We start from the raw sequence: 27,883 nt of genomic DNA on the forward strand, positions 1-27,883 counted from the left end.
TCACTGCCCCGGGTGTCGCCGCACTCCGAGTTTCCGGATCTCGTCGTAGACGAGGATGAGGAGGCCGAAGGGCATCGGCACCAACCACCACTGGAACCTGGCAGGTGGGACAGGTGGGACAGGTGAGACAGGCAGGGGTGCCCAGGTGTGCCCAGGGGTGCCCAGGGGTGCCCAGGTGTGCCCCAGGTGTGCCCAGGTGTGCCAGGGCAGTGCCCAAGTGTGCCCAGGTGTGTCGGGGCATTCCCAGGTGTGCCCAGGTGTGTTCAGAGCAGTGCCCAGGTCTGTCAGGGGTGTGCCCAGGTGCGCCCGGGCAGTGCCCAGGTGTGTGGGGGCCAGTGCCCAGGTGTGTCAGGGCAGTGCCCAGGTGTGCCCAGGTGTGCCCAGGTGTGCCCAGGTGTGCCCAGGTGCGCGGGGGCAGTGCCCAGGTGTGCCCAGGTGTGTGGGGGCAGTGCCCAGGTGTGCCCAGGTGCGCGGGGGCAGTGCCCAGGTGTGCCCAGGTGTGCCCAGGTGTGCGGGGGCAGTGCCCAGGTGTGCCCAGGTGTGCGGGGGCAGTGCCCAGGTGCGCCCAGGTGTGCGGGGGGCAGTGCCCAGGTGTGCCCAGGTGTGCGGGGGCAGTGCCCAGGTGCGCCCAGGTGTGCGGGGGGCAGTGCCCAGGTGTGCCCAGGTGTGCTGGTGCCAGGGTGCGCGGGCTCACCTGATGGGCATGAAGTTGAAGACGTTGGGCATCCCCGGGCAGTAGCAGAGGAAGCAGCCGATGCACACCTGGAACACGATGGCCACCAGCAGGGTGCGGTTCCTGTGAGAGACACACCTGGGTCACACCTGTGTGACACCTGTGTGACACCTGGGTCACCTGTGCTACCTGTGTGACACCTGTGTGTCCAGGTGTCCCAAAATTCTCCAATTTTCATCAATTTTCACCAAATTTTCACTGATTTTCCCCAATTTCCCCCTTTTCCCCACCCCCACGTGTGCCCAGGTGTGTCACACCTGTCCCAGGTGTGCCCAGGTGTGCCCAGGTGTGCCCAAGGTGTCCCAAAATTCTCCAATTTTCACCAAATTTTCACCAATTTTCCCCGATTTTTCACCTTTTCCCCCCAATTTTGCTGTTTTCTCCCTTTCCCCGCCCCCAGGTGTGCCCAGGTGTGCCCAGGTGTCCAAAATTCTCCAATTTTCACCAATTTTCACCAATTTTCACCGATTTCCGCCAAATTTTCACCGTTTTCCCCCATTCCCCCGCCCCCAGGTGCACCCAGGTGTGCCCAGGTGTGCCCAGGTGTGCCCAGGTGTGCCCAGGTGTGCCCAGGTGTGGTCAAACTCTCCAATTTTCACCATTTTCACCAAATTTTCACCGATTTTCCCCCAATTTCCACCGTTTCCCCCCTTTCCCCGCCCCCAGGTGTATCACACCTGTGCCCAGGTGCGGCCAGGTGTACCTGAAGAGGCCCTGCTGCAGCAGGGAGAGCCGGCGCGTCTTGCGGATCAGCACGTCGGCGATCTGGCACATCTCGATGCTGATGAAGAACACGGTGTAGCAGGTGTACTGCTGGTAGCGGCGCTGCCCGAACGTCTGCAGGACAGGTGAGCCCCAGGTGAGCCCAGGTGTGCCCAGGTGTGCCCAACCTGCCCATTTCCCCCAAATTCTCTCAATTTCCCCCCAAATTCGCTCAATTCGCTCCAATTTTTTGCATTTTTCCCCATTTTCATATCCCCAGGTGTGCCCAGGTGAGCCCAGGTGTGCCAAATTTCCCCATTTCCCCAAATTTCCCCCCCAATTTTTGCATTTTCCCCAATTTCACATCTCCAGGTGTGCCCAGGTGTGCCCAGGTGTGCCCAAATTCCCCATTTACCCCAAATTTTCCCCCCGTTTTCCCCCAAATTTTTGCATTTTTCCCATTTTCACACCTCCAGGTGAGCCCAGGTGCGCCCAGGTGAGCCCAAATTCCCCATTTCCCTCAGTTTCCCCCATTTCCCCCCAATTTTTTGCATTTTTCCCCATTTTCACACCTCCAGGTGTGCCCAGGTGAGCCCAGGTGAGCCCAAATTCCCCATTTACCCCAATTTCCCCCCATTTCCTCCCCCAGTTTTTGCATTTTCTCCCCATTTTCACATCCCCAGGTGTGCCCCAGGTGTGCCCAGGTGTGCCCAGGTGAGCCCAAATTCCCAATTTCCCCCAAAATTCTCCCCAATTTCCCCCAAGTTTTCTCAATTTTCCTCCGAATTTTTGCATTTCTTCCCCATTTCCCTGCTCTCAGCCCCCCCAGGTGTGCCCAGGTGAGCCCAGGTGAGCTCAGGTGTGCCAAATTTCCCCATTTCCCCCCCCAATTTTTGCATTTTTCCCCCAATTTTCACACCCCCAGGGGTGTCCAGGTGTGCCCCAGGTGTCCCTCAGGTGCACCCAGGTGTGCTCAGGTGAGGTCAGGTGAGCCCAAATTCCCCATTTCCCCCAAATTCTCTCAATTTCCCCCCAAATTTTTGCATTTTTCCCCAATTTCACACCTCCAGGTGTGCCCGGGTGCCCCCAGGTGTGCTCAGGTGTGCCCAAATTCCCCATTTACCCCCAATTTTTGCATTTTTCCCAATTTTCACATCCCCAGGTGCCCCCAGGTGCCCCCAGGTGAGCCCAGGTGAGCTCAGGTGTGCCCAGGTGTGCCCAGGTAACCCCAAACCCCCCAAAACCCCCATTTTCCACCCAAATTTCACCCAGTTTTTTCCCTGTACCCCCTCCCAGCTGCCCCCAGGTGCCCCCAGGTGTGCCCAGGTGCGCCCAGGTGTGCCCACGCACCCACTGCTGCCCGTAGCTGTCCTGCAGCTCCTGCTCGTGCGCGTCCTCCCAGCGCGGCCGCAGCCCCAGCACCAGCAGCGGCCACCAGCCCTCCTGCGCCATGGCCACGAAATAATCCACAAAACCGGCAAACGACTGGATCGCACCTGGGCAGGTGAGACAGGTGAGGGGTCACACCTGAGACAGGTGAGGTCACACCTGAGAGCCCTGTGAGCACACACAGGTGAGTACAGGTGAGTACAGACACCTGCCCCTCCTGCGCCATGGCCACGAAATAATCCACGAACCCCGCGAAGGACTGGATCGCACCTGGGCAGGTGAGACAGCACACCTGAGACAGGTGAGGTCACACCTGAGAGCCCTGTGAGCACACACAGGTGAGTACAGGTGAGTACAGACACCTGCCCTCCTGCGCCATGGCCACGAAATAATCGGTGAAACCGGCAAAGGACTGGATCGCACCTGGGCAGGTGAGACAGGTGAGACAGGTGAGGTCACACCTGAGAGCCCTGTGAGCACACACAGGTGAGGTGTCACCTGCCCTCCTGCGCCATGGCCACGAAATAATCCACGAACCCGGGAAAGGACTGGATCGCACCTGGGCAGGTGAGACAGGTGAGACAGGTGAGATCACACCTGAGAGCCCTGTGAGCACACACAGGTGAGTACAGGTGAGGTGTCACCTGCCCTCCTGCGCCATGGCCACGAAATAATCGGTGAAACCGGCAAAGGACTGGATCGCACCTGGGCAGGTGAGACAGCACACCTGAGACAGGTGAGGTCACACCTGAGAGCCCTGTGAGCACACACAGGTGAGGTGTCACCTGCCCTCCTGCGCCATGGCCACGAAATAATCCACAAAACCGGCAAAGGACTGGATCGCACCTGGGCAGGTGAGACAGGTGAGGTCACACCTGAGACAGGTGAGATCACACCTGAGAGCCCTGTGAGCACACACAGGTGAGTACAGACACCTGAGACAGGTGAGGTCACACCTGAGAGCCCTGTGAGCACACACAGGTGAGTACAGACACCTGCCCTCCTGCGCCATGGCCACGAAATAGTCCACGAACCTGGGAAAGGACTGGATCGCACCTGGGCAGGTGAGACAGGTGAGTACAGACACCTGAGACAGGTGAGGTCACACCTGAGAGCCCTGTGAGCACACACAGGTGAGGGGGCACACCTGGGACAGGTGAGATCACACCTGGGACAGGTGAGGTCACACCTGAGAGCCCTGTGAGCACACACAGGTGAGGGAGGGACAGGTGAGGGAGGGACACCTGCAGACAGGTGAGGTCACAGGTGAGGCCTCAGGTTTTTGAGCATACAGGTAACTCAAACCCAGGTGTGCACAGGTGTGTTACAGGTGTGTGAGCACACAGGTAACTCAAACCCAGGTGTGCACAGGTGTGTTGCAGGTGCTTGAGCACACAGGTAACCCCAAACCCAGGTGTGTGAGCTCCCAGGTAACCTCAGACCCAGGTAACCTCAAATCCAGGTGTGTGAGCACACAGGTGCCCCGCCCAGGTGTGCACAGGTGTGTCACAGGTGCGTGATCACACAGGTAACCCCAGCCCAGGTGTGCATCCATCCAGGTAACTCAAACCCAGGTGTGTACAGGTGTGTTACAGGTGTGTGCCCGCCCAGGTGCGTGCCCCGCCCAGGTGTGCACAGGTGTGTTACAGGTGTGTGATCACACAGGTAACCCCAGCCCAGGTGTGTACAGGTGTGTTACAGGTGTGTGATCACACAGGTAACTCAAATCCAGGTGTGTACAGGTGTGTTACAGGTGTGTGATCACACAGGTAACTCAAATCCAGGTGTGCACAGGTGTGTCACAGGTGTGTGATCACACAGGTAACTCAAATCCAGGTGTGCACAGGTGTGTCACAGGTGCGTGATCACACAGGTAACCCCAGCCCAGGTGTGTATCCATCCAGGTAACTCAAACCCAGGTGTGCACAGGTGTGTCACAGGTGCGTGCCCTCCCAGGTGCCCCGCCCAGGTGTGCACAGGTGTGCACAGGTGTGTTACAGGTGTGTGATCACACAGGTAACTCAAATCCAGGTGTGCACAGGTGTGTCACAGGTGCGTGCCCGCCCAGGTGCCCCGCCCAGGTGTGTGATCACACAGGTAACCACAATCCAGGTGTGTATCCACCCAGGTAACTCAAACCCAGGTGTGCGCAGGTGTGTTACAGGTGTGTGATCACACAGGTAACTCAAATCCAGGTGTGCACAGGTGTGTCACAGGTGTGTGAGCACACAGGTAACCCCAGCCCAGGTGCGTGCCCTCCCAGCTGCCCCGCTCAGGTATGTACAGGTGTGCACAGGTGTGTCACAGGTGCGTGCCCCGCCCAGGTGTGCACAGGTGTGCACAGGTGTGTTACAGGTGTGTGATCACACAGGTAACTCAAACCCAGGTGTGCACAGGTGTGTCACAGCTGTGTCACAGGTGCGTGCCCGCCCAGGTGCCCCGCCCAGGTGCCCCGCCCAGGTGCGCACAGGTGTGTCACAGGTGCCCCGCCCAGGTGCGGGCCCCGCCCTCACCGATCTGGAAGTAGGAGTAGGCCGCCAGGGGCTCGTTGACCAATCGGTCGCGCCGGGGGTTGCGCGGCCGCAGGTGCATGATGTCGCTCTCGGCGCGCTCGTAGGCCAGCGACACCGACGGGAACTGCGCAGGTGGGCACAGGTGAGGGCGGGGACAGGTGAGAGACCCGCCCCGGCCACGCCCACCACCCCAAACCACGCCCCAGGTGTATACAACACCTGGGACAGGTGAGAATTGGGGGTTTGGGGGGCTCAGGTGAGCACAGGTAAGCATAAGGGACAGGTGAGAGCCACGCCCACCACCCCTAAACCCCGCCACACCTGGATACAACACCTGGGACAGGTGAAAATTGGGGGGTTTGGGGGCTCAGGTGAGTCCCAGGTGAGCACAGGTGAGCGCAGGTGGGCCCAGGTACTCCCAGGTTTGCCCAGGTGAGGTCACATGAGGCTCCACTGCCGCCAGCTGCCCTCAGGTGTGTCCCCAGGTGTGCCCAGGTGTGGTTTTGGGTTCCCCAGGTGTGCCCAGGTGTGTGCCCAGGTAACCCCAAACCCCCCAAAATCCCCATTTCCCACCCAAATTCCACCCAGTTTCTTTCCTTTTTCCCCTCCCAGGTGCCCCCAGGTGCCCCCAGGTGTGCCCAGGTGTGCCCAGGTGTGCCCAGGTGCGCCCAGGTGTGCCCAGGTGTGCCCAGGTGCGCCCAGGTAACCCAAAATCCCCATTTTCCACCCAAATTTCACCCAAATTTCACCCAGTTTTTCCCATGTATCCCCTCCCAGGTGCACCCAGGTGCCCCCAGGTGTGCCCAGGTGTGCCCAGGTGTGCCCAGGTGCGCCCAGGTGTGCCCAGGTGTGCCCAGGTGCGCCCAGGTAACCCAAAATCCCCATTTTCCACCCAAATTTCACCCAAATTTCACCCAGTTTTTCCCGTGTATCCCCTCCCAGGTGCCCCCAGGTGAGCCCAGGTGTGCCCAGGTAACTCCAAACCCCCCAAAATCCCCATTTCCCACCCAAATTTCACCCAGTTTCTTTCCTTTTTCCCCTCCCAGGTGTGCCCAGGTGCCCCCAGGTGCCCCCAGGTGCCCCCAGGTGCCCCCAGGTGTGCCCAGGTGCTCACGATGTCGGTGCAGAGCTCGATGAAGAGGATGGTGATGCAGCCCAGGGGGAGGGGCACGCTGGCCGTGATGTAGATCAGGTACGGCGTCAGCTCCGGAATGTTCTTGGTCAGCGTGTACGCGATCGACTTCTTCAGGTTGTCGAAGATCAGCCGGCCTGGGGGGGCAGGTGAGCCGGACAGGTGAGTGAACAGCTCAGGTGAGCCGGACAGGTGAGCCGGACAGGTGAGCCGGACAGGTGAGTGACCCCGCCCAGGTGAGTGGGGACAGGTGAGCCGGACAGGTGAGTGAACAGCTCAGGTGAGCCGGACAGGTGAGAGGGACAGGTGAGTGGGACAGGTGAGTGGGACAGGTGAGCCCCAACAGGTGAGTGACCCCGCCCAGGTGAGCAGGACAGGTGAGAGGGACAGGTGTGACCCCCCCCCCCCAGGTGAGTGAGGAGACAGGTGAGAGGGGACAGGTGAGCATTGGACAGGTGAGAGGGACAGGTGAGTGACCCCCCCAGGTGAGCGGGGACAGGTGAGCACGACGGGTGTGGCCCCCCCCCCAGGTGAGTCCTGACAGGTGTGTGACATCCCACAGGTGAGCGGGACAGGTGAGAGGGACAGGTGAGCCAGGACAGGTAAATGACAGCCCAGGTGAGCGGGGACAGGTGAGTGGGGAGAGGTGAGCAAGGACAGGTGTCCACACCTGTCCCCATACCTGTCTCACCTGTCCAGGTGTGTCTCACCTGTCCCAGGTGTGTCTCACCTGCCCAGGTGTGTGTCTCACCTTGCTCCACGCCGGTGACGATGGAGGCGAAGTTGTCGTCCAGCAGGATCACCTGTCCCTCACCTGTCCCAGGTGTCTCACCTGTCCCATACCTGTCCCAGGTGTCCCATACCTGTCCCAGGTGTGTCTCACCTGTCCCAGGTGTGTCTCACCTGCCCAGGTGAGTCTCACCTTGCTCGACGCCGGTGACGATGGAGGCGAAGTTGTCGTCCAGCAGGATCCCCTGTCCCTCACCTGTCCCACACCTGTCCCTCACCTGTCCCACACCTGTCCCAGGTGTCCCACCTGTCCCATACCTGCCCCAGGTGTCTCACCTGTCCCATACCTGTCCCATACCTGTCCCAGGTGTGTCTCACCTGTCCCAGGTGTGTCCCAGGTGTCTCACCTGTCCCAGGTGTGTCTCACCTGTCCCAGGTGTGTCTCACCTTGCTCGACGCCGGTGACGATGGAGGCGAAGTTGTCGTCCAGCAGGATCATGTCGGCCGCGTTCTTGGCGGCGTCGGAGCCGGCGATGCCCATGGCCACGCCGATGTCGGCTTTCTTCAGCGCCGGCGAGTCGTTCACAGAGCCGTCGCCCGTCACCGCCACGATGGCGCCCTGGGGGGAAAAACGGGGGAAAACGGGGAAAAACAAAAAAAATTGGGTGAAAATCAGGTGAAAATTGGGCGAAAAATGGGGAAAAAATGGGGAGAATATTGGGGAAAAATGGGAAAAAATGGGGGAAAAATGGGGAGAATATTGGGGAAAAATGAGGAAAATATTGGGGAAAAGTAGGGAGAATATTGGGGGGAAAATGGGAAAAAATGGGGGAAAAATGGGGAAAATATTCGGTGAAAAATGGGGAAAATATTGGGGAAAAATGGGGGAGAATATTGGGGAAAAATGGGGAAAATATTGGGGGAAAAAGGGGGAGAATATTGGGGAAAAATGGGGAAAATATTGGGAAAAAGTAGGGAGAATATTGGGGGGAAAATGGGAAAAAATGGGGGAAAAATGGGGAAAATATTCGGTGAAAAATGGGGAAAATATTGGGGAAAAATGGGGAGAATATTGGGGAAAAATAAGGAAAATATTGGGTGAAAAATGGGAAAAAATGGGGGGAAATGGGGGGAAATGGGGAAAATATTGGGGAAAAATGGGGGAAATATTGGGTGAAAATGGGGAAAAATGTGGAGAAAATGGGGAAAATATTGTGGAAAAAATGGGGGAAAATGGGGAAAATATTGGGGAAAAATGGGGAAAATATTGGGGGAAAAGGAGGACATTTGGGATATTGGGGACATTGAGAAAAAATGGGGAATTTGGGGGAAAAATGGAGAAAAATGGGAGAAAACCCCAAAACTGGGTGAAAATCAGCCAAAAAATGGGGGGAAAAATGGGGGAAAGATGGGGAAAAAAATCAAAATTTGGGTGAAAATCAGCCGAAAAATGGGAAAAATGGGGGGGAAAAAAATACCAAAATTTGGGTAAAAATTAGCCAAAAAATGGGAAAAAATGGGGGAAAATTGGGCAAATCAGGGGACGTTTGGGACATTAGAGAAAAAATAGGGAAAATATGGGGAAAAACCAAAAAAAAGGGAAATAATGGGGGAAAGATGGGGGAAAAAATCAAAATTTGGGTGAAAATCAGCCAAAAAATGGGAAAAAATGGGAAAAATGGGAAAAAATGGGGGAAAGACAGGAAAAAATTGGGGGAAAATGGGGCAAATCAGGGGATGTTTGGGACACTTGAGAAAAATGAGAAAAAATGGAGAAAACCCAAAAAAAAGGGCTGAAAATGGGAAAAAATGGGGAAAAATGGGGGAAAAATGGGAAAAAATCGGGGGAAAATGGGGTTTGGGGATGCTGGGGACAGCGGCACCCGGCCAGGTGTGCCCAGGTGTGCCCAGGTGTGCCCAGGTGTGCCCACCAGGCGCTGGCAGCTCTCCACGATGACCAATTTCTGCTGCGGCGACGTCCGGGCGAAAACCATCTCGGGGTGGGGCGCGGAGCAGCTCCTCGAGCGCGCCCGGGGCCAGCGCCGCCAGCTCCGAGCCCGTCACCACGCGGGGCGCGCGCCTGGCTGCGGGGACAACACACCTGTCACACACCTGAGATACCTGGGACACACCTGAGTTACACCTGAGTTACCTGAGATCCACCTATGACACACCTGAGTTACCTGTACGGCCAGGTGACACACCTGAGTTACCTGAGATACACCTGAGATACACCTGAGTTACCTGGGATCCACCTATGACACACTTGAGTAATCTGGGACACACCTGAGTTACCTGTACGGCCAGGTGACACACCTGAGTTACCTGGGACACACCTGAGATACACCTGAGATACACCTGAGTTACCTGGGACACACCCACAGAGCCAGCGCCGCCAGCTCCGAGCCCGTCACCACGCGGGCGCGCGCCTGGCTGCGGGGACAACACACCTGAGTTACCTGGGATACACCTGAGTTACATGAGATACACCTGAGATACACCTGAGTTACCTGGGATACACCTGAGACACACCTGAGTTACCTGAGATACACCTGAGATACCTGAGATACACCTGAGTTACCTGACACACACCTGAGATACACCTGAGACACACCTGAGTTACCTGGGACACACCTGAGTTACCTGGGACACACCTGAGTAACCTGAGATACACCTGAGTTACCTGACACACACCTGAGATACACCTGAGATACACCTGAGTTACCTGACACACACCTGAGTGGATGCGGACACACCTGAGTTACCTGTGCCCCACCTGGAAGGTGACACACCTGCTCCCCTGTCCCCACCTGACTCACCTGTGTCACACCTGAGTCACCTGTGTCACACCTGAGTTACCTGTGACACACCTGTGACACAGCTGGGAGGTGACACACCTGAGTGGATGGGGACACACCTGAGTTACCTGTCCCATACCTGAATTACCTGTCCCACACCCCGGACGTGTCACACCTGAGTTACCTGAGACACACCTGAGTTACCTGTGTCACACCTGAGTTACCTGTCCCCCACCTGAGTTACCTGAGACACACCTGAGTTACCTGTGTCACACCTGAGTTACCTGTCCCACCTGAGTTACCTGTCCCACACCTGAGTTACCTGTCCCCACATGAGTTACCTGTCCCACCTGAGTTACCTGTCCCACCTGAATTACCTGTGCCCACCTGAGTTACCTGTCCCACCTGAGTTACCTGTCCCACCTGAATTACCTGTCCCCACCTGAGTTACCTGTGCCCACCTGAGTTACCTGTCCCACCTGAGTTACCTGTGCCCACCTGAGTTACCTGTCCCACACCTGAGTTCCCTGTGCCCACCTGTCCCCCCTGCCCCCCGAGCCTCACCTGGGCTGCACCTGCTCGAGGGGCAGGTGCAGGCGCGCGGCCACGTCCTCGGGGGTCTCGCTGCCCTCGGAGATGATCCCGACCTGCGCCGCGATGGCCTTGGCCGTCACCGGGTGGTCACCGGTCACCATGATCACCTGGGGGCACACCTGGCTCACCTGGGGGCTCACCTGGGGGCTCACCTGGGGACACACCTGGGGTCACACCTGGCTCACCTGGGGGCTCACCTGGGGGCACACCTGGGGGCACACCTGGGGGCACACCTGGGGGCTCACCTGGGGACACACCTGGCTCACCTGGGGGCTCACCTGGGGACACACCTGGCTCACCTGGGGACACACCTGGCTCACCTGGGGGCACACCTGGGGACACACCTGGCTCACCTGGGGGCACACCTGGCTGACATGGGGACACACCTGGCTCACCTGGGGGCTCACCTGGGGGCTCACCTGGAGACACACCTGGGGACACACCTGAGGGACACACCTGGCTCACCTGGGGGCACACCTGGCTGACATGGGAGACACACCTGGGGTCACACCTGGGGGCACACCTGGCTGACATGGGGGCACACCTGACTGACATGGGAGACACACCTGGGGTCACACCTGGGGGGCACACCTGGGGGCACACCTGGGGGCACACCTGGGGGCACACCTGGCTGACATGGGGGCACACCTGGGGGCACACCTGGCTGACATGGGGGCACACCTGACTGACATGGGGGTCACACCTGGCTGACCTGGGGACACACCTGGGGTCACAGCTGGGGACACACCTGGCTCACCTGGGGGGGCACACCTGGATCACCTGGGGGGCTCACCTGGGGGACACACCTGGGGTCACACCTGGATCACCTGGGGGACATTGGGACACACCTGGGGGGCACACCTGGGGACACACCTGGCTGACCTGGGGGACACACCTTGGGGACACACCTGGGGTCACACCTGGCTCACCCAGGGGGCACACCTGGCTGACATGGGGACACACCTGGGGGGCACACCTGGCTCACCTGGGGGGCTCACCTGGGGGACACACCTGGCTGACATGGGGACACACCTGGGGGACACACCTGAGGTCACACCTGGCTCACCTGGGGTCACACCTGGCTCACCTGTGTCCCCCCCAAACTGTCTCCAAATCCTCCCAAATGTCCCCAAATTCTCATTGTACCCAAGGTCCCCAAGTCCCCCCAAATGTCCCCAATCCCCCCAAATCCCCCCAAGTGTCCCCAATCCCCCAGATGTCACCAAGTGTCCCCAGTGTCCCCACTGTCCCCGTGTCCCCGTGTCCGTACCCAGATCCCAGCTGTCCCCCCTGTCCCCAAGTGTCCCCAAGCCCCCCGATGTCCCCAATGTCCCCAATGTCCCCATGTCCCCAATGTCCCCCCGATGTCCCCGTGTCCCCGTGTCTGTACCCGGATCCCGGCTGTCCGGCACTGTGTCCCCACTGTCCCCACTGTCCCCAATGTCCCCAATGTCCCCACTGTCCCCATGTCCCCATGTCCGTACCCGGATCCCGGCTGTCCCCAATGTCCCCCCAATGTCCCCAATCCCCCCAATGTCCCCCCGATGTCCCCAATGTCCCCAATGTCCCCACTGTCCCCGATGTCCCCAATGTCCCCAATGTCCCCAATGTCCCCCCAATGTCCCCGTGTCCCCGTGTCCGTACCCGGATCCCAGCTGTCCCCACTGTCCCCAATGTCCCCACTGTCCCCCCGATGTCCCCAATGTCCCCAATGTCCGTACCCGGATCCCGGCTGTCCGGCACTGTGTCCCCACTGTCCCCAGTGTCCCCAATCCCCCCGATGTCCCCGTGTCCGTACCCGGATCCCGGCTGTCCCCAATGTCCCCAATGTCCCCAATGTCCCCACTGTCCCCAATGTCCCCACTGTCCCCAATGTCCCCACTGTCCCCCCACTGTCCCCGTGTCCCCGTGTCCGTACCCGGATCCTGGCTGTCCGGCACTGTGTCCCCAATGTCCCCAATGTCCCCGATGTCCCCAATGTCCCCGTGTCCCCAATGTCCGTACCCGGATCCCGGCTGTCCCCAATGTCCCCAATGTCCCCGTGTCCGTACCCGGATCCCGGCTGTCCCCGATGTCCCCAATGTCCCCGATGTCCCCAATGTCCCCGATGTCCCCAATGTCCCCGTGTCCCCGTGTCCGTACCCGGATCCCGGCTGTCCCCGATGTCCCCAATGTCCCCGATGTCCCCAATGTCCCCGATGTCCCCAATGTCCCCGTGTCCCCGTGTCCGTACCCGGATCCCGGCTGTCCCCGATGTCCCCAATCCCCCCAATGTCCCCGATGTCCCCAATGTCCCCACTGTCCCCAATGTCCCCAATCCCCCCGATGTCCCCGTGTCCCCAATGTCCGTACCCGGATCCCGGCTGTCCGGCACTTGCGCACGGCCTGGGGCACGGTGGCCCGGGGGGGGGTCGATGAGGGACACGAGCCCCGCGAAGCAGAGCCCGGTGGCCACCTCGGCCAGCGCCTCGGGGGGCGTGCCCTTGGGGACAGTGCCAGCGGGGAGCCAGCGCGCGCAGAACCCTGGGGACAGCATTGGGGACATTGGGGACATCAATGGGGTCATCAATGGGGTCATTGGGGACATTGGGGACATTGGGGACATCAATGGGGTCATTAACGGGGTCATTGGGGACATCGGGGACATTGGGGACACCATTGGGGACATCGGGGACACCATTGGGGACATCAATGGGGACATTGGGGACATTGGGGACACCATTGGGGACAGTGCCAGCGGGGAGCCAGCGCGCGCAGAACCCTGGGGACATCGGGGACACCATTGGGGACATTGGGGACATCAATGGGGTCATCGGGGACATTGGGGACACCATTGGGGACATTGGGGACATCAATGGGGTCATCGGGGACACCATTGGGGACATTGGGGACATTAATGGGGTCATCGGGGACATCGGGGACACCATTGGGGACATTGGGGACATCAATGGGGTCATTAATGGGGTCATTGGGGACATTGGGGACATTGGGGACAGTGCCAGCGGGGAGCCACCGAGCGCAGAACCCTGGGGACATTGGGGACATCAATGGGGACATCGGGGACATCAATGGGGACATCAATGGGGACATCGGGGACACCATTGGGGACATCAATGGGGACATCGGGGACATCAATGGGGACAGTGCCAGCGGGGAGCCACCGAGCGCAGAACCCTGGGGACATTGGGGACATCAATGGGGACATCGGGGACATCAATGGGGACATCAATGGGGACATCGGGGACACCATTGGGGACATCAATGGGGACATCGGGGACATCAATGGGGACAGTGCCAGCGGGGAGCCACCGAGCGCAGAACCCTGGGGACATTGGGGACATCAATGGGGACATCAATGGGGTCATTGGGGACATTGGGGACATTGGGGACATTGGGGACATTGGGGACACCATTGGGGACACCATTGGGGACATCAATGGGGACAGTGCCAGCGGGGAGCCACCGAGCACAGAACCCTGGGGACAGCATTGGGGACATTGGGGACATCAATGGGGACATTGGGGACATCAATGGGGTCATTAAGGGGGACATTGGGGATATTTGGGGCCATTTTGGTGCCATTTTGGGGCCACTTTGGACCATTTTTGGGTCCATTTGAGGCCATTTTGGGGCCATTTTAGCTCCATCTGGGGCCATTTTGGGGCCATTTTGGGGCCATTTGGGGCCAGTTTGGGGTAATTTGGGTCCATTTGGAGCCATTTCAAGGCCATTTTACCTCCATTTTGGGCACATTTTGGGTCCATTTTAGCTCCATCTGGGGCCATTTTGGGCCATTTTGGACACATTTTGGGACCATTTTGGGGTCAATTTGGGGCCATTTGGGGCCATTTTTGGGCCATTTGGGGACATTTTGGGGCCATTTTGGGGTAATTTGGGTCCATTTTGGGCCATTTTGAGGCCATTTTAGTTAAATTTTGGGGCCATTTTAGTTAAATTTTGGGGCCATTTTAGAGCCATTTTGGGTCCATTTTAGCTCCATCTGGGGCCATTTTGGGGCCATTTGGGGCCATTTTGGGGCCATTTGGGGTCATTTTGGGGCCATTTGGGGCCATTTTGGGGCCATTTGGGGTCATTTTGGGGTAATTTGGGTCCATTTGGAGCCATTTTGAGGCCATTTTGGGTCCATTTTGGGCACATTTTGGGGCCATTTTTGGGCACATCTGGGGCCAGTTTGGCGCCATTTTGGGTCATTTTAGGGCCATTTTGGGTCCATTTGGGGCCATTTGGAGACATTTTGAGGCCATTTTTGGCCATTTTGGGGACATTTTGGGCACATCTGGGGCCATTTTGGGTCATTTTTGGGCCATTTTGGGGGTAATTTGGGGACATTTTGGGACACAGGGCAACATGGCGGGGGCGGGGCCACGCGCCATTTCCCCTCCCCCACCCCCCAGCCCCTCCCCCCACCCTCTCGCCCCTCCCCCACCCCCGGCCCCTCCCCACACTCACCGAGCACCCTCTCGCCCCGCCCCCCCCAGCTCCAGACACGCCCCCTCCAGGCTCCGCCTCCACTCGGGGTCCAGCGGCCGCTCCTCCCCCCCCCCGCAGCGCCCCCCCGGCAGCGCTCGAGGACCCGCTCGGGGGCGCCCTTGAGCACCAGGAGCTGCTGGGGGCCGGCCTCGTGCACCGACACCTGCACAGGTGAGACACAGACACCTGAGACACACCTGAGACAGGTTAGAGACACCTGGGGTACACCTGAGATACACCTGAGACACCTGGGATACACCTGGGGTACACCAGGAGCTGCTGGGGGCCGGCCTCGTGCACCGACACCTGCACAGGTGAGACACAGACACCTGAGACACACCTGAGACAGGTTACAGACACCTGGGGTACACCTGAGATACACCTGAGACAGGTGAGATACACCTGGGATACACCAGGAGCTGCTGGGGGCCGGCCCTCGTGCACCGACACCTGCACAGGTGAGACACAGGTGAGATACAGGTGAGATACAGGTGAGATACTGACACCTGAGACACCTGGGGTACACCTGAGACAGGTGAGATACACCTGGGGCACAGCGGGACCCGCTCGGGGGGCGCCCTTGAGCACCAGGAGCTGCTGGGGGCCGGCCTCGTGCACCGACACCTGAACAGGTGAGACACAGGTGAGACACAGGTGAGACACAGGTGAGATACAGGTGAGATACTGACACCTGAGATACACCTGAGACACCTGGGATACACCTGAGATACACCTGGGGTACATCCGGGATACGCTTTGGGCACACCTGTCACACCTGTCTCACCTGTCTCACCTGTATCTCACCTGTGGGTCTCTCACCTGTCCGTGTCTCACCTGTCTCACCTGTCCCAGTCTCACCTGTCTCTCACTTGTCTCACCTGTCCCTATCTCACCTGTGGGTCTCTCACCTGTTGGTCTCACCTGTCTGTCTCACCTGTGGGTCTCTCACCTGTCTCTCACCTGTGGGTCTCTCACCTGTCCCACCTGTCTCACCTGTGGGTCTCTCACCTGTCGGGTCCCACCTGTCTCACCTGTGGGTCTCTCACCTGTCCCACCTGTCTCACCTGTCTCACCTGTCGGCCTCACCTGGAATTTGTTGCTCGAGTTGAACGGCAGCTCCGCCACCTTCGGGTAGCGCCCCCTGGCGGCCGCCACCGACCCCGACGTCACTTCCGCGAACTTCAGCAGCGCCGACTCCGAGGCGTCACCGATGACGTCACGCTGGGGGGAGGGGCCGCGGTGAGGACACGCCCACCTCCCCCCCCCAGTAAGGAAAAACCCAAACCAGTACAAACCAGTATAAACCAGTACAAACCAGTACAAACCAGTATAAACCAGTACAAACCAGTGTAAACCAGTATAAACCAGTACAAACCAGTATAAACCAGTACAAACCAGTATAAACCAGTATAAACCAGTAACGAAAAACCCCAAACCAGTACAAACCAGTATAAACCAGTAACAGAAAACCCCAAACCAGTACAAACCAGTACAAACCAGTAACGAAAAACCCCAAAGCAGCAACACCAAACCCCAAACCAGTACAAACCAGTATAAACCAGTACAAACCAGTAATGAAAAAACCCCAAACCAGTATAAACCAGTATAAACCAGTACAAACCAGTAATGAAAAACCCCAAACCAGTACAAACCAGTAACCTCCAGTCCCCTCCAGTCTGTCCCAGTTCCCCCCCAGTATAAACCAGTGACCCCAAACCCCCAAACCAGTATAAACCACTATAACCCAGTATAAGCCAGTATGAACCAGTATATCCCATTCCAAACCAGTACAAACCAGTACATCCCAGTACAAACCAGTATAAACCAGTATTACCTGTGCCACAGGCAGGCCGTCCTGGCCGGGTTTGACCAAACCAGTACAAACCAGTACAACCCAGTATAACCCAGTATATCCCAGTATAACCAGTACAAACCAGTACATCCCAGTCCAAACCAGCCCAAACCAGCCCAAACCAGCCCAAACCAGCCCAAACCAGCCCAAACCAGTCCATCCCAGTACATCCCAGTACAAACCAGTCCATCCCAGTACATCCCAGTACAAACCAGTCCATCCCAGTACAAACCAGTCCATCCCAGTCCAAACCAGCCCAAACCAGTCCATCCCAGTACAAACCAGTCCATCCCAGTCCAAACCAGCCAAACCAGTCCATCCCAGTACAAACCAGTATCCCCAGTCCCACCTGCGCCACGGGCACGCCGTCCTGGCCGGGTTTGAACTGGGCGCGGTTGCAGAGCGTGATCACCTGGCTGAGCAGCGCCCACGAGGCCGAGCTCTGGTCAAACGCCTCACCTGGCACAGGTGGCACAGGTGGGACAGGTGAGACACGGACAGGTGAGACAGGTGAGACACGGACAGGTGAGAGACGGACAGGTGAGACAGGTGAGATATGGACAGGTGAGACAGGGACAGGTGAGGGACAGGTGAGACAGGGACAGGTGAGACACGGACAGGTGAGACAGGTGGGACAGGTGAGACAGGTGAGGGACAGGTGAGACAGGTGAGATACAGGTGAGACACGGACAGGTGAGACAGGTGAGATATGGACAGGTGAGACAGGGACAGGTGAGGGACAGGTGAGACACGGACAGGTGAGAGACGGACAGGTGAGGACAGGTGAGACAGGTGAGACAGGTGAGACAGGGACAGGTGAGAGACGGACAGGTGAGAGACGGACAGGTGAGACAGGTGAGATATGGACAGGTGAGACACAGGTGGGACAGGTGAGAGACGGACAGGTGAGAGACGGACAGGTGAGACACGGACAGGTGAGACACGGACAGGTGAGACACGGACAGGTGGGACAGGTGGGACAGGTGAGATACAGGTGAGACAGGGACAGGTGAGACAGGGACAGGTGAGACAGGGACAGGTGAGAGACAGGTGAGACACGGACAGGTGAGAACAGGTGAGACAGGTGAGACAGGGACAGGTGAGACACGGACAGGTGAGACAGGTGGGACAGGTGAGGCAGGGACAGGTGAGACAAGTTTGCCCAGTGTGCCCCAAGTACCCCCCAGGTGTGCCCAGGTGAGCTCAGGTGTGCCCAGGTGTGCTATAACTGCCCCCAGGTGAGTTCAGGTGCCCCCAGGTGTGCCCAGGTGTGCTGTAACTGCCCTCAGCAGTGCCCAGGTGTGCCCAGGTGTGCTCAGGTGTGTTGTAACTGCCCCCAGGTGTGCTCAGGTGTGCCCAGGTGTGCCCAGGTGTGCTCAGGTGTGTTATAACTGCCCCCAGGTGTGCTCAGGTGTGCCCAGGTGTGCTCTAACTGCCCCCAGGTGAGTTCAGGTGCCCCCAGGTGTGCCCAGGTGTGCTCTAACTGCCCCCCAGGTGTGCTCAGGTGTGTTGTAACTGCCCCAGGTGTGCTCAGGTGTGCCCAGGTGTGCCCAGGTGCGCTCAGGTGTGTTATAACTGCCCCCAGGTGAGTTCAGGTGTGCCCAGGTGTGCCCAGGTGTGCTCTAACTGCCCCCAGGTGTGCTCAGGTGTGCTCTAACTGCCCCCAGGGTGCGCTCAGGTGTGCCCAGGTGTGCCCAGGTGTGCCCCCGCTCACCGGACTGGTCCTCGGTGGTGTCGGCGGCGTGCACCTGCCCGTCGAACCACAGGTGCGCCACGGCCATGCGGTTCTGGGTGAGCGTGCCCGTCTTGTCGGAGCAGATCACCGAGGTGGAGCCCAGCGTCTCCACCGCCTCCAGGTTCTTCACCACGCAGTTCCGGCGCGCCAGGCGCTTGGCCGTCAGCGACAGGCACACCTGGGCAGGTGAGACAGGGAACCAGGTGAGACAGGCACACCTGGGCAGGTGAGACAGGGCAGGTGAGACAGGCACACCTGGGCAGGTGAGACAGCAAAGGTGAGACAGGCACACCTGGCAGGTGAGACAGCAAAGGTGAGACAGGGCAGGTGAGACAGGCACACCTGGGCAGGTGAGACAGCAACAGGTGAGACAGGCACACCTGGCAGGTGAGACAGAGCAGGTGAGACAGGCACACCTGGGCAGGTGAGACAGGCACACCTGGGAAGGTGAGACAGCAAAGGTGAGACAGGCACACCTGGGCAGGTGAGACAGGGCAGGTGAGACAGGCACACCTGGGCAGGTGAGACAGCAACAGGTGAGACAGGCACACCTGGCAGGTGAGACAGAGCAGGTGAGACAGGCACACCTGGGCAGGTGAGACAGGCACACCTGGGAAGGTGAGACAGCAAAGGTGAGACAGGCACACCTGGGCAGGTGAGACAGGGCAGGTGAGACAGGCACACCTGGGCAGGTGAGACAGCAAAGGTGAGACAGGCACACCTGGGCAGGTGAGACAGGGCAGGTGAGACAGGCACACCTGGCAGGTGAGACAGCAAAGGTGAGACAGGCACACCTGGCAGGTGAGACAGGGCAGGTGAGACAGGCACACCTGGGCAGGTGAGACAGCAACAGGTGAGACAGGCACACCTGGCAGGTGAGACAGAGCAGGTGAGACAGGCACACCTGGGCAGGTGAGAGGGGCAGGTGAGACAGGCACACCTGGGCAGGTGAGACAGGCACACCTGGGAAGGTGAGACAGCAAAGGTGAGACAGGCACACCTGGGCAGGTGAGACAGGGCAGGTGAGACAGGCACACCTGGGCAGGTGAGACAGCAAAGGTGAGACAGGCACACCTGGGCAGGTGAGACAGCAAAGGTGAGACAGGCACACCTGGGCAGGTGAGACAGCAAAGGTGAGACAGGCACACCTGGGCAGGTGAGACAGGCACACCTGGGCAGGTGAGACAGGGCAGGTGAGACAGGGCAGGTGAGACAGGCACACCTGGGCAGGTGAGACAGGGCAGGTGAGACAGGGAACCAGGTGAGACAGCAACAGGTGAGACAGGCACACTTGGGCAGGTGAAACAGGGAACCAGGTGAGACAGGCACACCTGGGCAGGTGAGACAGCAAAGGTGAGACAGGGAACCAGGTGAGACAGCAACAGGTGAGACAGGCACACCTGGGCAGGTGAGACAGCAACAGGTGAGACAGGGAACCAGGTATGGGCACACCTGGGCAGGTGAGACAGGGAACCAGGTATGGGCACACCTGGGCAGGTGAGAGGGGCAGGTGAGACAGAGCAGGTGAGACAGGCACACCTGGGCAGGTGAGGGAACACCTGGGCAGGTGAGGGGCTCTCATCCATCCCACCTGGAGTGGCCGCGGTGCGGTGGGACCTCAGAACCTCCAGAATTTCAGGTGGAACCCCATAAAAACCTCAACGCCTCCCCACATCCCAACCCCCTCCACCTGTCCCCAGGTGTGCCCAGGTGTGCCCAGGTGTGCCCAGGTGCGCCCAGGTGCCCGCTGCCCGTACCGTGACGGTGGCCAGCAGCCCCTCGGGCACGTAGGCCACCACGATGGCCATGAAGAAGACGAGGGCGCGCAGGAAGGGGTAGCCGATCAGCATGGCCACCACGAAGAAGGTGCCGCCGAAGAAGACGGCCAGGCCGGCGATGATGTCCACGAAGTGCTCGATCTCCACCGGCGATCGGCGTCTTCTCGTTCTCCACGCCCGACGCCAGGCTGGCGATGCGCCCGATCACCGTGCGGGTCGCCCGTGCTGATCACCAGCCCCGTGGCCGTACCTGTGCAGGTGAGACAGGTGTGTCTAAGTGTGACCCAGGTGTGCCTAAGTGTGACCCAGGTGTGCCCAGGTGTGCCCCAGGTGTGCCCCCGTGCCAGGCTGGCGATGCGCCCGATCACCGTGCGGTCGCCCGTGCTGATCACCAGCCCCGTGGCCGTACCTGTGCGGGTGGGACAGGTGAGGCAGGTGTGTCTAAGTGTGACCCAGGTGTGCCCAGGTGTGCCCAGGTGTGCCCAGATGAGACCAAGTGTGACCTAAGTGTGACCCAGGTGTGTCCAAGTGGAGCCCTGACACCCCCAGATGTCCCTAGGTGTGACCCAGGTGTGTCTAAGTGCGACCCAGGTGTGCCCAGGTGTGCCCAGGTGTGTCTAAGTGTGACCCAGGTGTGCCCAAGTGGGTCTAAGTGGGACCCAGGTATGACCCAGGTGTGCCCAGGTGAGACCCAGGTGTGTCTAAGTGGGACCCAGGTGTGCCCAGGTGGGACTCAAGTGTGACCCAGGTGTGCCCAGGTGAGAGCCAGGTGGAACCCAGACCCCCAGGTGTGACCCAGGTGTGTCCAAGTGGAGCCCTGACACCCCCAGATGTCCCTAGGTGTGACCCAGATATGTCCAGGTGTGCCCAGGTGTGTCTAAGTGGGACTCAGGTGTGCCCAGGTGTGCCCAGGTGTGACCCAGGTGTGACCCAGGTGTGTCTAAGTGTGACACAGGTGTGCCCAGGTGTTCCCAGGTGAGAACCAGGTATACCCAGGTGGGATTCAGGTGGGACCCAGGTGTGCCCAGGTGTGACCTAAGTGGGACCCAGGTATGTCTATGTGGGATCCAGGTGTGCCCAGGTGCCCCCAGGTGTGCCAGGTGTGCCCAGGTGCTCCAGGTGTGCCCCCCCAGGTGTGCCCAGGTGCCCCAGGTGCTGCAGGTGCCCCAGGTGTGCCCAGGTGTGCCCCCCCAGGTGCGCTCACCCTCCAGGCACATGGTGGAGAAGAAGGCGATGTTGCGCGTCTCCAGGTGCGACTCGTGCGTGCACTCAGGTGAGCGCGGCTGCGGCTCCGACTCCCCGGTCAGCGAGGAATTGTCCACCTGGGCACCGGCGGCCAGGTGAGCTACAGCTGCCCCAGGTGTGCCCAGGTGTGCCCAGGTACATCCCCAGGTGTGCCCAGGTGTGTTAGATCTGCCCCCAGGTGTGCCCAGGTACACCCCCAGGTGTGCCCAGGTGTGTTATGGCTGTCCCCAGGTAACCCAGGTGTGCCCAGGTGCATTCTCAGGTGTGTCCAGGTACATCCCCAGGTGTGCCCCCAGGTGTGCCCAGGTGCCCCAGGTACCCCAGGTGTGTCATACCTGTCCCCAGGTGTATCCCAGGTGTGCCCAGGTGTGCTGTACTTGTCCCCAGGTGTGCTGTACCTGTGCCCAGGTGAGCTCACCTTGCAGCCCTGCGCGGCCAGCACGTGGATGTCCCCAGGTGTATTTTATCTGTGCCCAGGTGTATCCCAGGTACCCCAGGTGCCCCAGGTACCCCAGGTGTGTCATACCTGTCCCCAGGTGTATCCCAGGTGTGCCCAGGTGTGCCCAGGTGTGCCCAGGTGCGCTCACCTTGCAGCCTTGCGCGGCCAGCACGCGGTTGTCCCCAAGTGTATCATACCTGTCCCCAGCTGTACCCAGGGGTATCCCAGGTACCCCAGGTGTGTTTTAACCTGTCCCCAGGTGTGCCCAGGTGTGCCGTACCTGTCCCCAGGTGTGTTTTACCTGTGCCCAGGTGTATCCCAGGTGCCCCAGGTGTATCCCAGGTACCACCAGGTGTATCCCAGGTACCCCAGGTGTGCCCAGGTGTGTTTTTACCTGTCCCCAGGTGTGCTGTACCTGTGCCCAGGTGCGCTCACCTTGCAGCCCTGCGCGGCCAGCACGCGGATGTCCCCAGGTGTATTTTATCTGTGCCCAGGTGTATCCCAGGTGTGCCCAGGTGTATCCCAGGTGTGTCACACCTGTGCCCAGGTGCGCTCACCTTGCAGCCCTGGGCGGCCAGCACGCGGATGTCGGCCGGCACGCGGTCGCCCCCAGGTGTATCATACCTGTGCCCAGCTGTACCCAGGTGTGTCACACCTGTCCCCAGGTGTGCCGTACCTGTCCCCAGGTGTGTTTTACCTGTGCCCAGGTGCGCTCACCTTGCAGCCCTGCGCGGCCAGCACGCGGATGTCGGCCGGCACGCGGTCGCCGCCCTTGATCTCCACCAGGTCGCCCACCACGAGCTCGGCTGCGTTCACCTGCAGCACCTGCCCCGCCCGCACCACCGTGGCTTGCTGCAGGGGGACAGGTGAGGCATGCGCATGCAAATGAGGCCCCCCGGGTATGCAAATGAGGCCTTGGGTGTGCAAATCAGGCCCCCCAGGTGAGAGGATGAGGTCTCAGGTATGCAAATGAGGGTCCCCAGGTGCACAGGTGAGACCCCAGGTGTGCAGGTGAGACCCCCAAGTATGCAAATGAGGTTCCCCAGTGAGAGTATGAGGTTTCAGGTATGCAAATGAGGGCCCCGGGTATGCAAATGAGGGGCCCAGCTATGCAAATGAGGCCCCCTGGTATGCAAATGAGGCCTCAGGTATTCAAATTAGGCTCCTCAGGTGTGCAGGTGAGGGCCCCCAGGTGAGAGGATGAGGTCTCAGGTATGCAAATGAGGCCTCAGGTATGCAAATGAGCCCTCCCAGGTGTGAATGCAGCCCCCCAGGCGTGTGCCCAGGTGTGCCCAGGTGCCCCCAGGTGAGCCCAGGTGTGCCCAGGTAACCCAAAACCCCCATTTTCCACCCAAATTTCACACAGTTTTCCCCATGTATCCCCTCCCAGGTGCCCCCAGGTGCCCCCAGGTGTGCCCAGGTGCCCCCAGGTGTGCCCAGGTGTGCCCAGGTGTGCTCACCTGCGGGACCAGGCTGCGGAAGCTGGCGATGATGTTGGTGCTCTTGAACTCCTGGTAGTAGCCGAAGCAGCCGGTGACCACCACGACGGCGATGAGCGCCACGGCCAGGTACAGCTGCACAGGTGTGCCCAGGTGTGCCCAGGTGAGCCCAGGTGTGCCCAAATTCCCCAATTTTCACCAATTTCCCCCCGATTTTCATCAATTTCTTCCCATTTTTCACTGATTTTCCCCCATTTTTCACCATTTTCCCTCATTTCCCTGCCCCAGGTGTGCCCAGGTGTGCCCAGGTAACCCAAAATCCCCATTTTTCACCCATTTTCCACCCAAATTTCACCCAGTTTTTTTCCCTTTTCCCCTCCCAGCTGTGCCCAGGTGTGTTATGGGTATCCCAGGTGCCCCCAGGTGTGCCCAGGTGTGCCCAGGTAACCCAAAATCCCCATTTTCCACCCAAATTTCACCCAGTTTTTTCCATGTATCCCCTCCCAGGTGCCCCCAGGTGTGCCCAGGTGCCCCCAGGTGTGCCCAGGTAACCCAAAATCCCCATTTTTCACCCATTTTCCACCCAAATTTCACCCAGTTTTTTCCATGTATCCCCTCCCAGGTGCCCCCAGGTGTGCCCCAGCTGTGCCCAGGTGCCCCCAGGTGTGCCCAGGTGCCCCCAGGTGTGCCGAGGTGCGCTCACGTTGTCCGAGCTGCCGCGGTCGCCCTCGCCCTCCTGCACGCCGTAGGCGATCAGGCAGAGCAGTGCCAGGTGTGTGCCCAGGTGTGCCCAGGTAACCCAAAATCCCCATTTCTCACCCAAATTTCACCCAGTTTTTTTCCATGTATCCCCTCCCAGCTGTGCCCAGGTGCCCCCAGGTGTGCCCAGGTGTGCCCAGGTGAGCCCAGGTAACCCCAAACCCCCCAAAATCCCCATTTTCCACCCAAATTTCACCCACTTTTTTTCCTTTTTCCCCTCCCAGGTGCCCCCAGGTGTGCCCAGGGTGTGCCCAGGTGTGCCCAGGTAACCCAAAATCCCCATTTTTCACCCAAATTTCACCCAAATTTCACCCAGTTTTTTTCCGTGTATCCCCTCCCAGGTGCCCCCAGGTGTGTTATGGGTATCCCAGGTGTGCCCAGGTGTGCCCAGGTAACCCAAAATCCCCATTTCTCACCCAAATTTCACCCAGTTTTTTTCCTTTTTCCCCTCTCAGGTGTGCCCAGGTGAGCCCAGGTAACCCAAAATCCCCATTATTTCACCCATTTTCCACCCAAATTTCACCCAGGTTTTTCCATGTATCCCCTCCCAGGTGCCCCCAGGTGTGCCCAGGTGTGCCCAGGTGAGCCCAGGTGCGCCCAGGTAACTCCAAACCCCCCAAAATCCCCTTTTTCCACCCAAATTTCACCCAGTTTTTTCCATGTATCCCCTCCCAGGTGCCCCCAGGTGCCCCCAGGTGTGCCCAGGTGCCCCCAGGTGTGCCCCAGGTAACCCAAAATCCCCATTTTTCACCCAAATTTCACCCAAATTTCACCCAGTTTTTTTCCCTTTCCCCCTCCCAGGTGTGCCCAGGTGTGCCCAGGTGCGCTCACGTTGTCCGAGCTGCCGCGGTCGCCCCTCGCCCTCCTGGACCCCGTAGGCGATGAGGCAGATGGCCGCGGCCACCCACATGAGGCACTGCAGCCCTCCGGCCAGCTGCCGGCCGAAGCGGACACAGCCCGGCGTGCCGCGCGGCGGCCGCAGCGCGTTGGGGCCGTCCCGCAGGAGCCGCTCGGCCGCCTCGGCCTCGGACAGGCCCTGGGGGACAGAGTGGTCACTCAGGGGTCACTCAGTGGTCACTCATTGGTCACTTATTGGTCACTGCGGTCACTCAGGGTCACTCAGTGGTCACTGTGGTCACTCATTGGTCACTGTGGTCACTCAGGGTCACTCAGTGGTCACTCAGGGTCACTCAGGGTCACTCAGGGTCACTCAGTGGTCACTGTGGTCACTCAGGGTCACTCAGGGTCACTCAGGGTCACTCAGTGGTCAGTGGTCAGTGTGGTCACTCAGGGTCACTGTGGTCACTCAGTGGTCACTCAGGGGTCACTGTGGTCACTCAGTGGTCACTGGTCACTCAGGGTCACTCAGTGGTCAGTGGTCAGTGGTCACTCATTGGTCACTCATTGGTCACTGCGGTCACTCAGTGGTCACTGTGGTCACTGTGGTCACTCAGTGGTCACTCAGGGTCACTCAGTGGTCACTCAGGGTCACTCAGGGTCACTCATTGGTCACTCAGTGGTCAGTGGTCACTCAGTGGTCACTGCGGTCACTCATTGGTCACTGTGGTCACTCAGTGGTCAGTGGTCACTGCGGTCACTCTCACCTTGGTGGCGCTCGTGTTGTATTTGAGCTCGAGCTCCTTCACGTCCAGTTTGTGATCGTCCTGCGGGCACCAGCACAGACCAGTATAAACCAGTACGGACCAGTATAGACCAGTATGGACCAGTATAGACCAGTATGGACCAGTATAAACCGGTACGGACCAGTATAAACCAGCACAGACCAGTATAAACCAGTACGGACCAGTATAAACCAGTACGGACCAGTATGGACCAGTATGGACCAGTATAAACCAGTACGGACCAGTACGGACCAGTATGGACCAGTACAGACCAGTACGGACCAGTATGGACCAGTACGGACCAGTACGGACCAGTATGGACCAGTACGGACGAGTACAGACCAGTATGGACCAGTACGGACCAGTATGGACCAGTATAAACCAGTAAGGACCAGTATGGACCAGTATGGACCAGTATGGACCAGTACAGACCAGTATGGACCGGTACGGACCAGTACGGACCAGTACGGACCAGTATGGACCAGTACGGACCAGTACGCACCAGTACGGACCAGTATGGACCAGTATAAACCAGTACGGACCAGTATAAACCAGTATGGACCAGTACAGACCAGTATGGACCAGTACGGACCAGTAACGCCAACTCCCTCCCAGTCCAAACCAGTCCAAACCACTATAACCCAGTATAACCCAGTATAAACCAGTATAAACCAGTCCGCACCAGCTCCATCTCCCTCTTCATCTCCTCCAGCCGCTCGCGCTCCTTCCGCCGGCCCCGCCCCAGGGGGGAGGGGCGGAGCTCGAAACTCTGGGGAGGGGGGAGGGGCGGGGTCAGCGGGGGGAGGGGTCGCTCCGTCTCCCCCCGTCCTCCTCCGCCCCTCCCCCTTTCCCTCCCTCCTCTTCCTCTCCTTCCATCTCTCCTTTCTTCCTCCTCCCTCTCCCCGCCGTCCTCCTCCATCTCCCCTCCCCCGCTCCTCCCTTTCGCCATCTCTCCACGTCTCCTCCCTCGCTCCATCCCCCCTGCTCCTCCCTCCGTCCCTCTCTCCTTTCACTCCTTCATCCTCCTCCCTCTCTCCTTCATCCTCCTCCCTCTCCCTCTCCCTCTTTTTCCACCCCCCCTCCATCTCTCCACGGCTCCTTCCATCTCTCCTTCCTTCCCTCTCCCTCCATTCCTCCCCTCCTCCATCTCTCCCTGATCCTCCTGTCCCTCTCTCCCTTCACTCCTCCCTCCTTGTGTTCCCACCCCTCCCTCTCTCCCTCAATCCTCCTCCGTCCCTCCCTCTCCCTCTCTCCCTTCACTCCTCCTTTCCTCCATCTCTCCTTGATCCTCCCTCCCGTCCCTCTCTCCCCTCAATCCTCCCTCCTCCATCTCTCCTCCACGTCTCTCTCTCCTTCCCTCCCTCCCTCCTTCCATCTCCCCTCTCTCCTCCCTCTCCTCCTTCATTCCTCCCTCATTCCATCCCCCCTCAATCCTCCTTCCTCCCTCTCCCCATCCCTCCCTCTCCCTCCTCCCTCTCTCCACGTCTCCCTCCCTCCTCCCGTCCCTCTCTCCCCTCATTCCTCCCTCCTCCATCTCTCCATCTCTCCCTCTCCCCTTCCCCCCTCACCTGCCTCCATCTCCCCTCCATCCATTCCCTCCTTCCCGCTCCATCTCCCCTCTTTCCTCCCTCCCTCCCTCCCTCTCTCCCTTCCTTCTCCATCCCCCCTCAATCCTCCATCTCTCCCTCCTGTCCCTCTCTCCCTTCCTCCCTCCATCTCTCCTCCATCTCCCCCAATCCTCCCTGGTCCCTCTCCCCCCCTCCCCTCCCTCCCTCCCTCCCTCTCTCCCCTCCCTCCTCCCTCTTCCCATCTCTCCATCCATCCCTCCCTCTCCCCCTCCATCCTCCTCCATCTCCCCCCTCCCCCCCTCTCCCCTCTCCCCGTCCCTCTCACCTCCTTGCCCATGGCTCCGCTCTCTCTCTGGTCTCTCTCT

The 27,883-nt window shown here is 59.5% G+C and overlaps 1 protein-coding gene across 1 annotated transcript; it reads right to left on the reverse strand.

The window, feature by feature from the left end:
* Nucleotides 1-27,883, reverse strand: LOC135292385 (potassium-transporting ATPase alpha chain 1-like). The gene is given in 29 exon segments (XM_064406590.1): nt 1-97; nt 695-796; nt 1,437-1,570; nt 2,786-2,931; nt 5,338-5,461; nt 6,452-6,606; nt 7,646-7,817; nt 9,130-9,201; nt 9,203-9,278; nt 10,561-10,697; nt 12,943-12,999; nt 13,001-13,113; nt 15,061-15,085; nt 15,087-15,152; nt 15,155-15,244; nt 16,168-16,302; nt 17,283-17,392; nt 18,648-18,846; nt 20,426-20,593; nt 20,595-20,660; nt 20,662-20,696; nt 21,651-21,768; nt 22,848-22,982; nt 23,591-23,704; nt 25,160-25,183; nt 25,185-25,364; nt 25,933-25,992; nt 26,633-26,719; nt 27,844-27,883. Coding segments are annotated over 29 exon segments (3,009 nt in total). The 5' UTR covers nt 27,856-27,883.

Source organism: Passer domesticus, unplaced genomic scaffold, assembly GCF_036417665.1.
Source record: "Passer domesticus isolate bPasDom1 unplaced genomic scaffold, bPasDom1.hap1 HAP1_SCAFFOLD_325, whole genome shotgun sequence".
Classification (NCBI taxonomy): Eukaryota; Metazoa; Chordata; class Aves; order Passeriformes; family Passeridae; genus Passer; species Passer domesticus.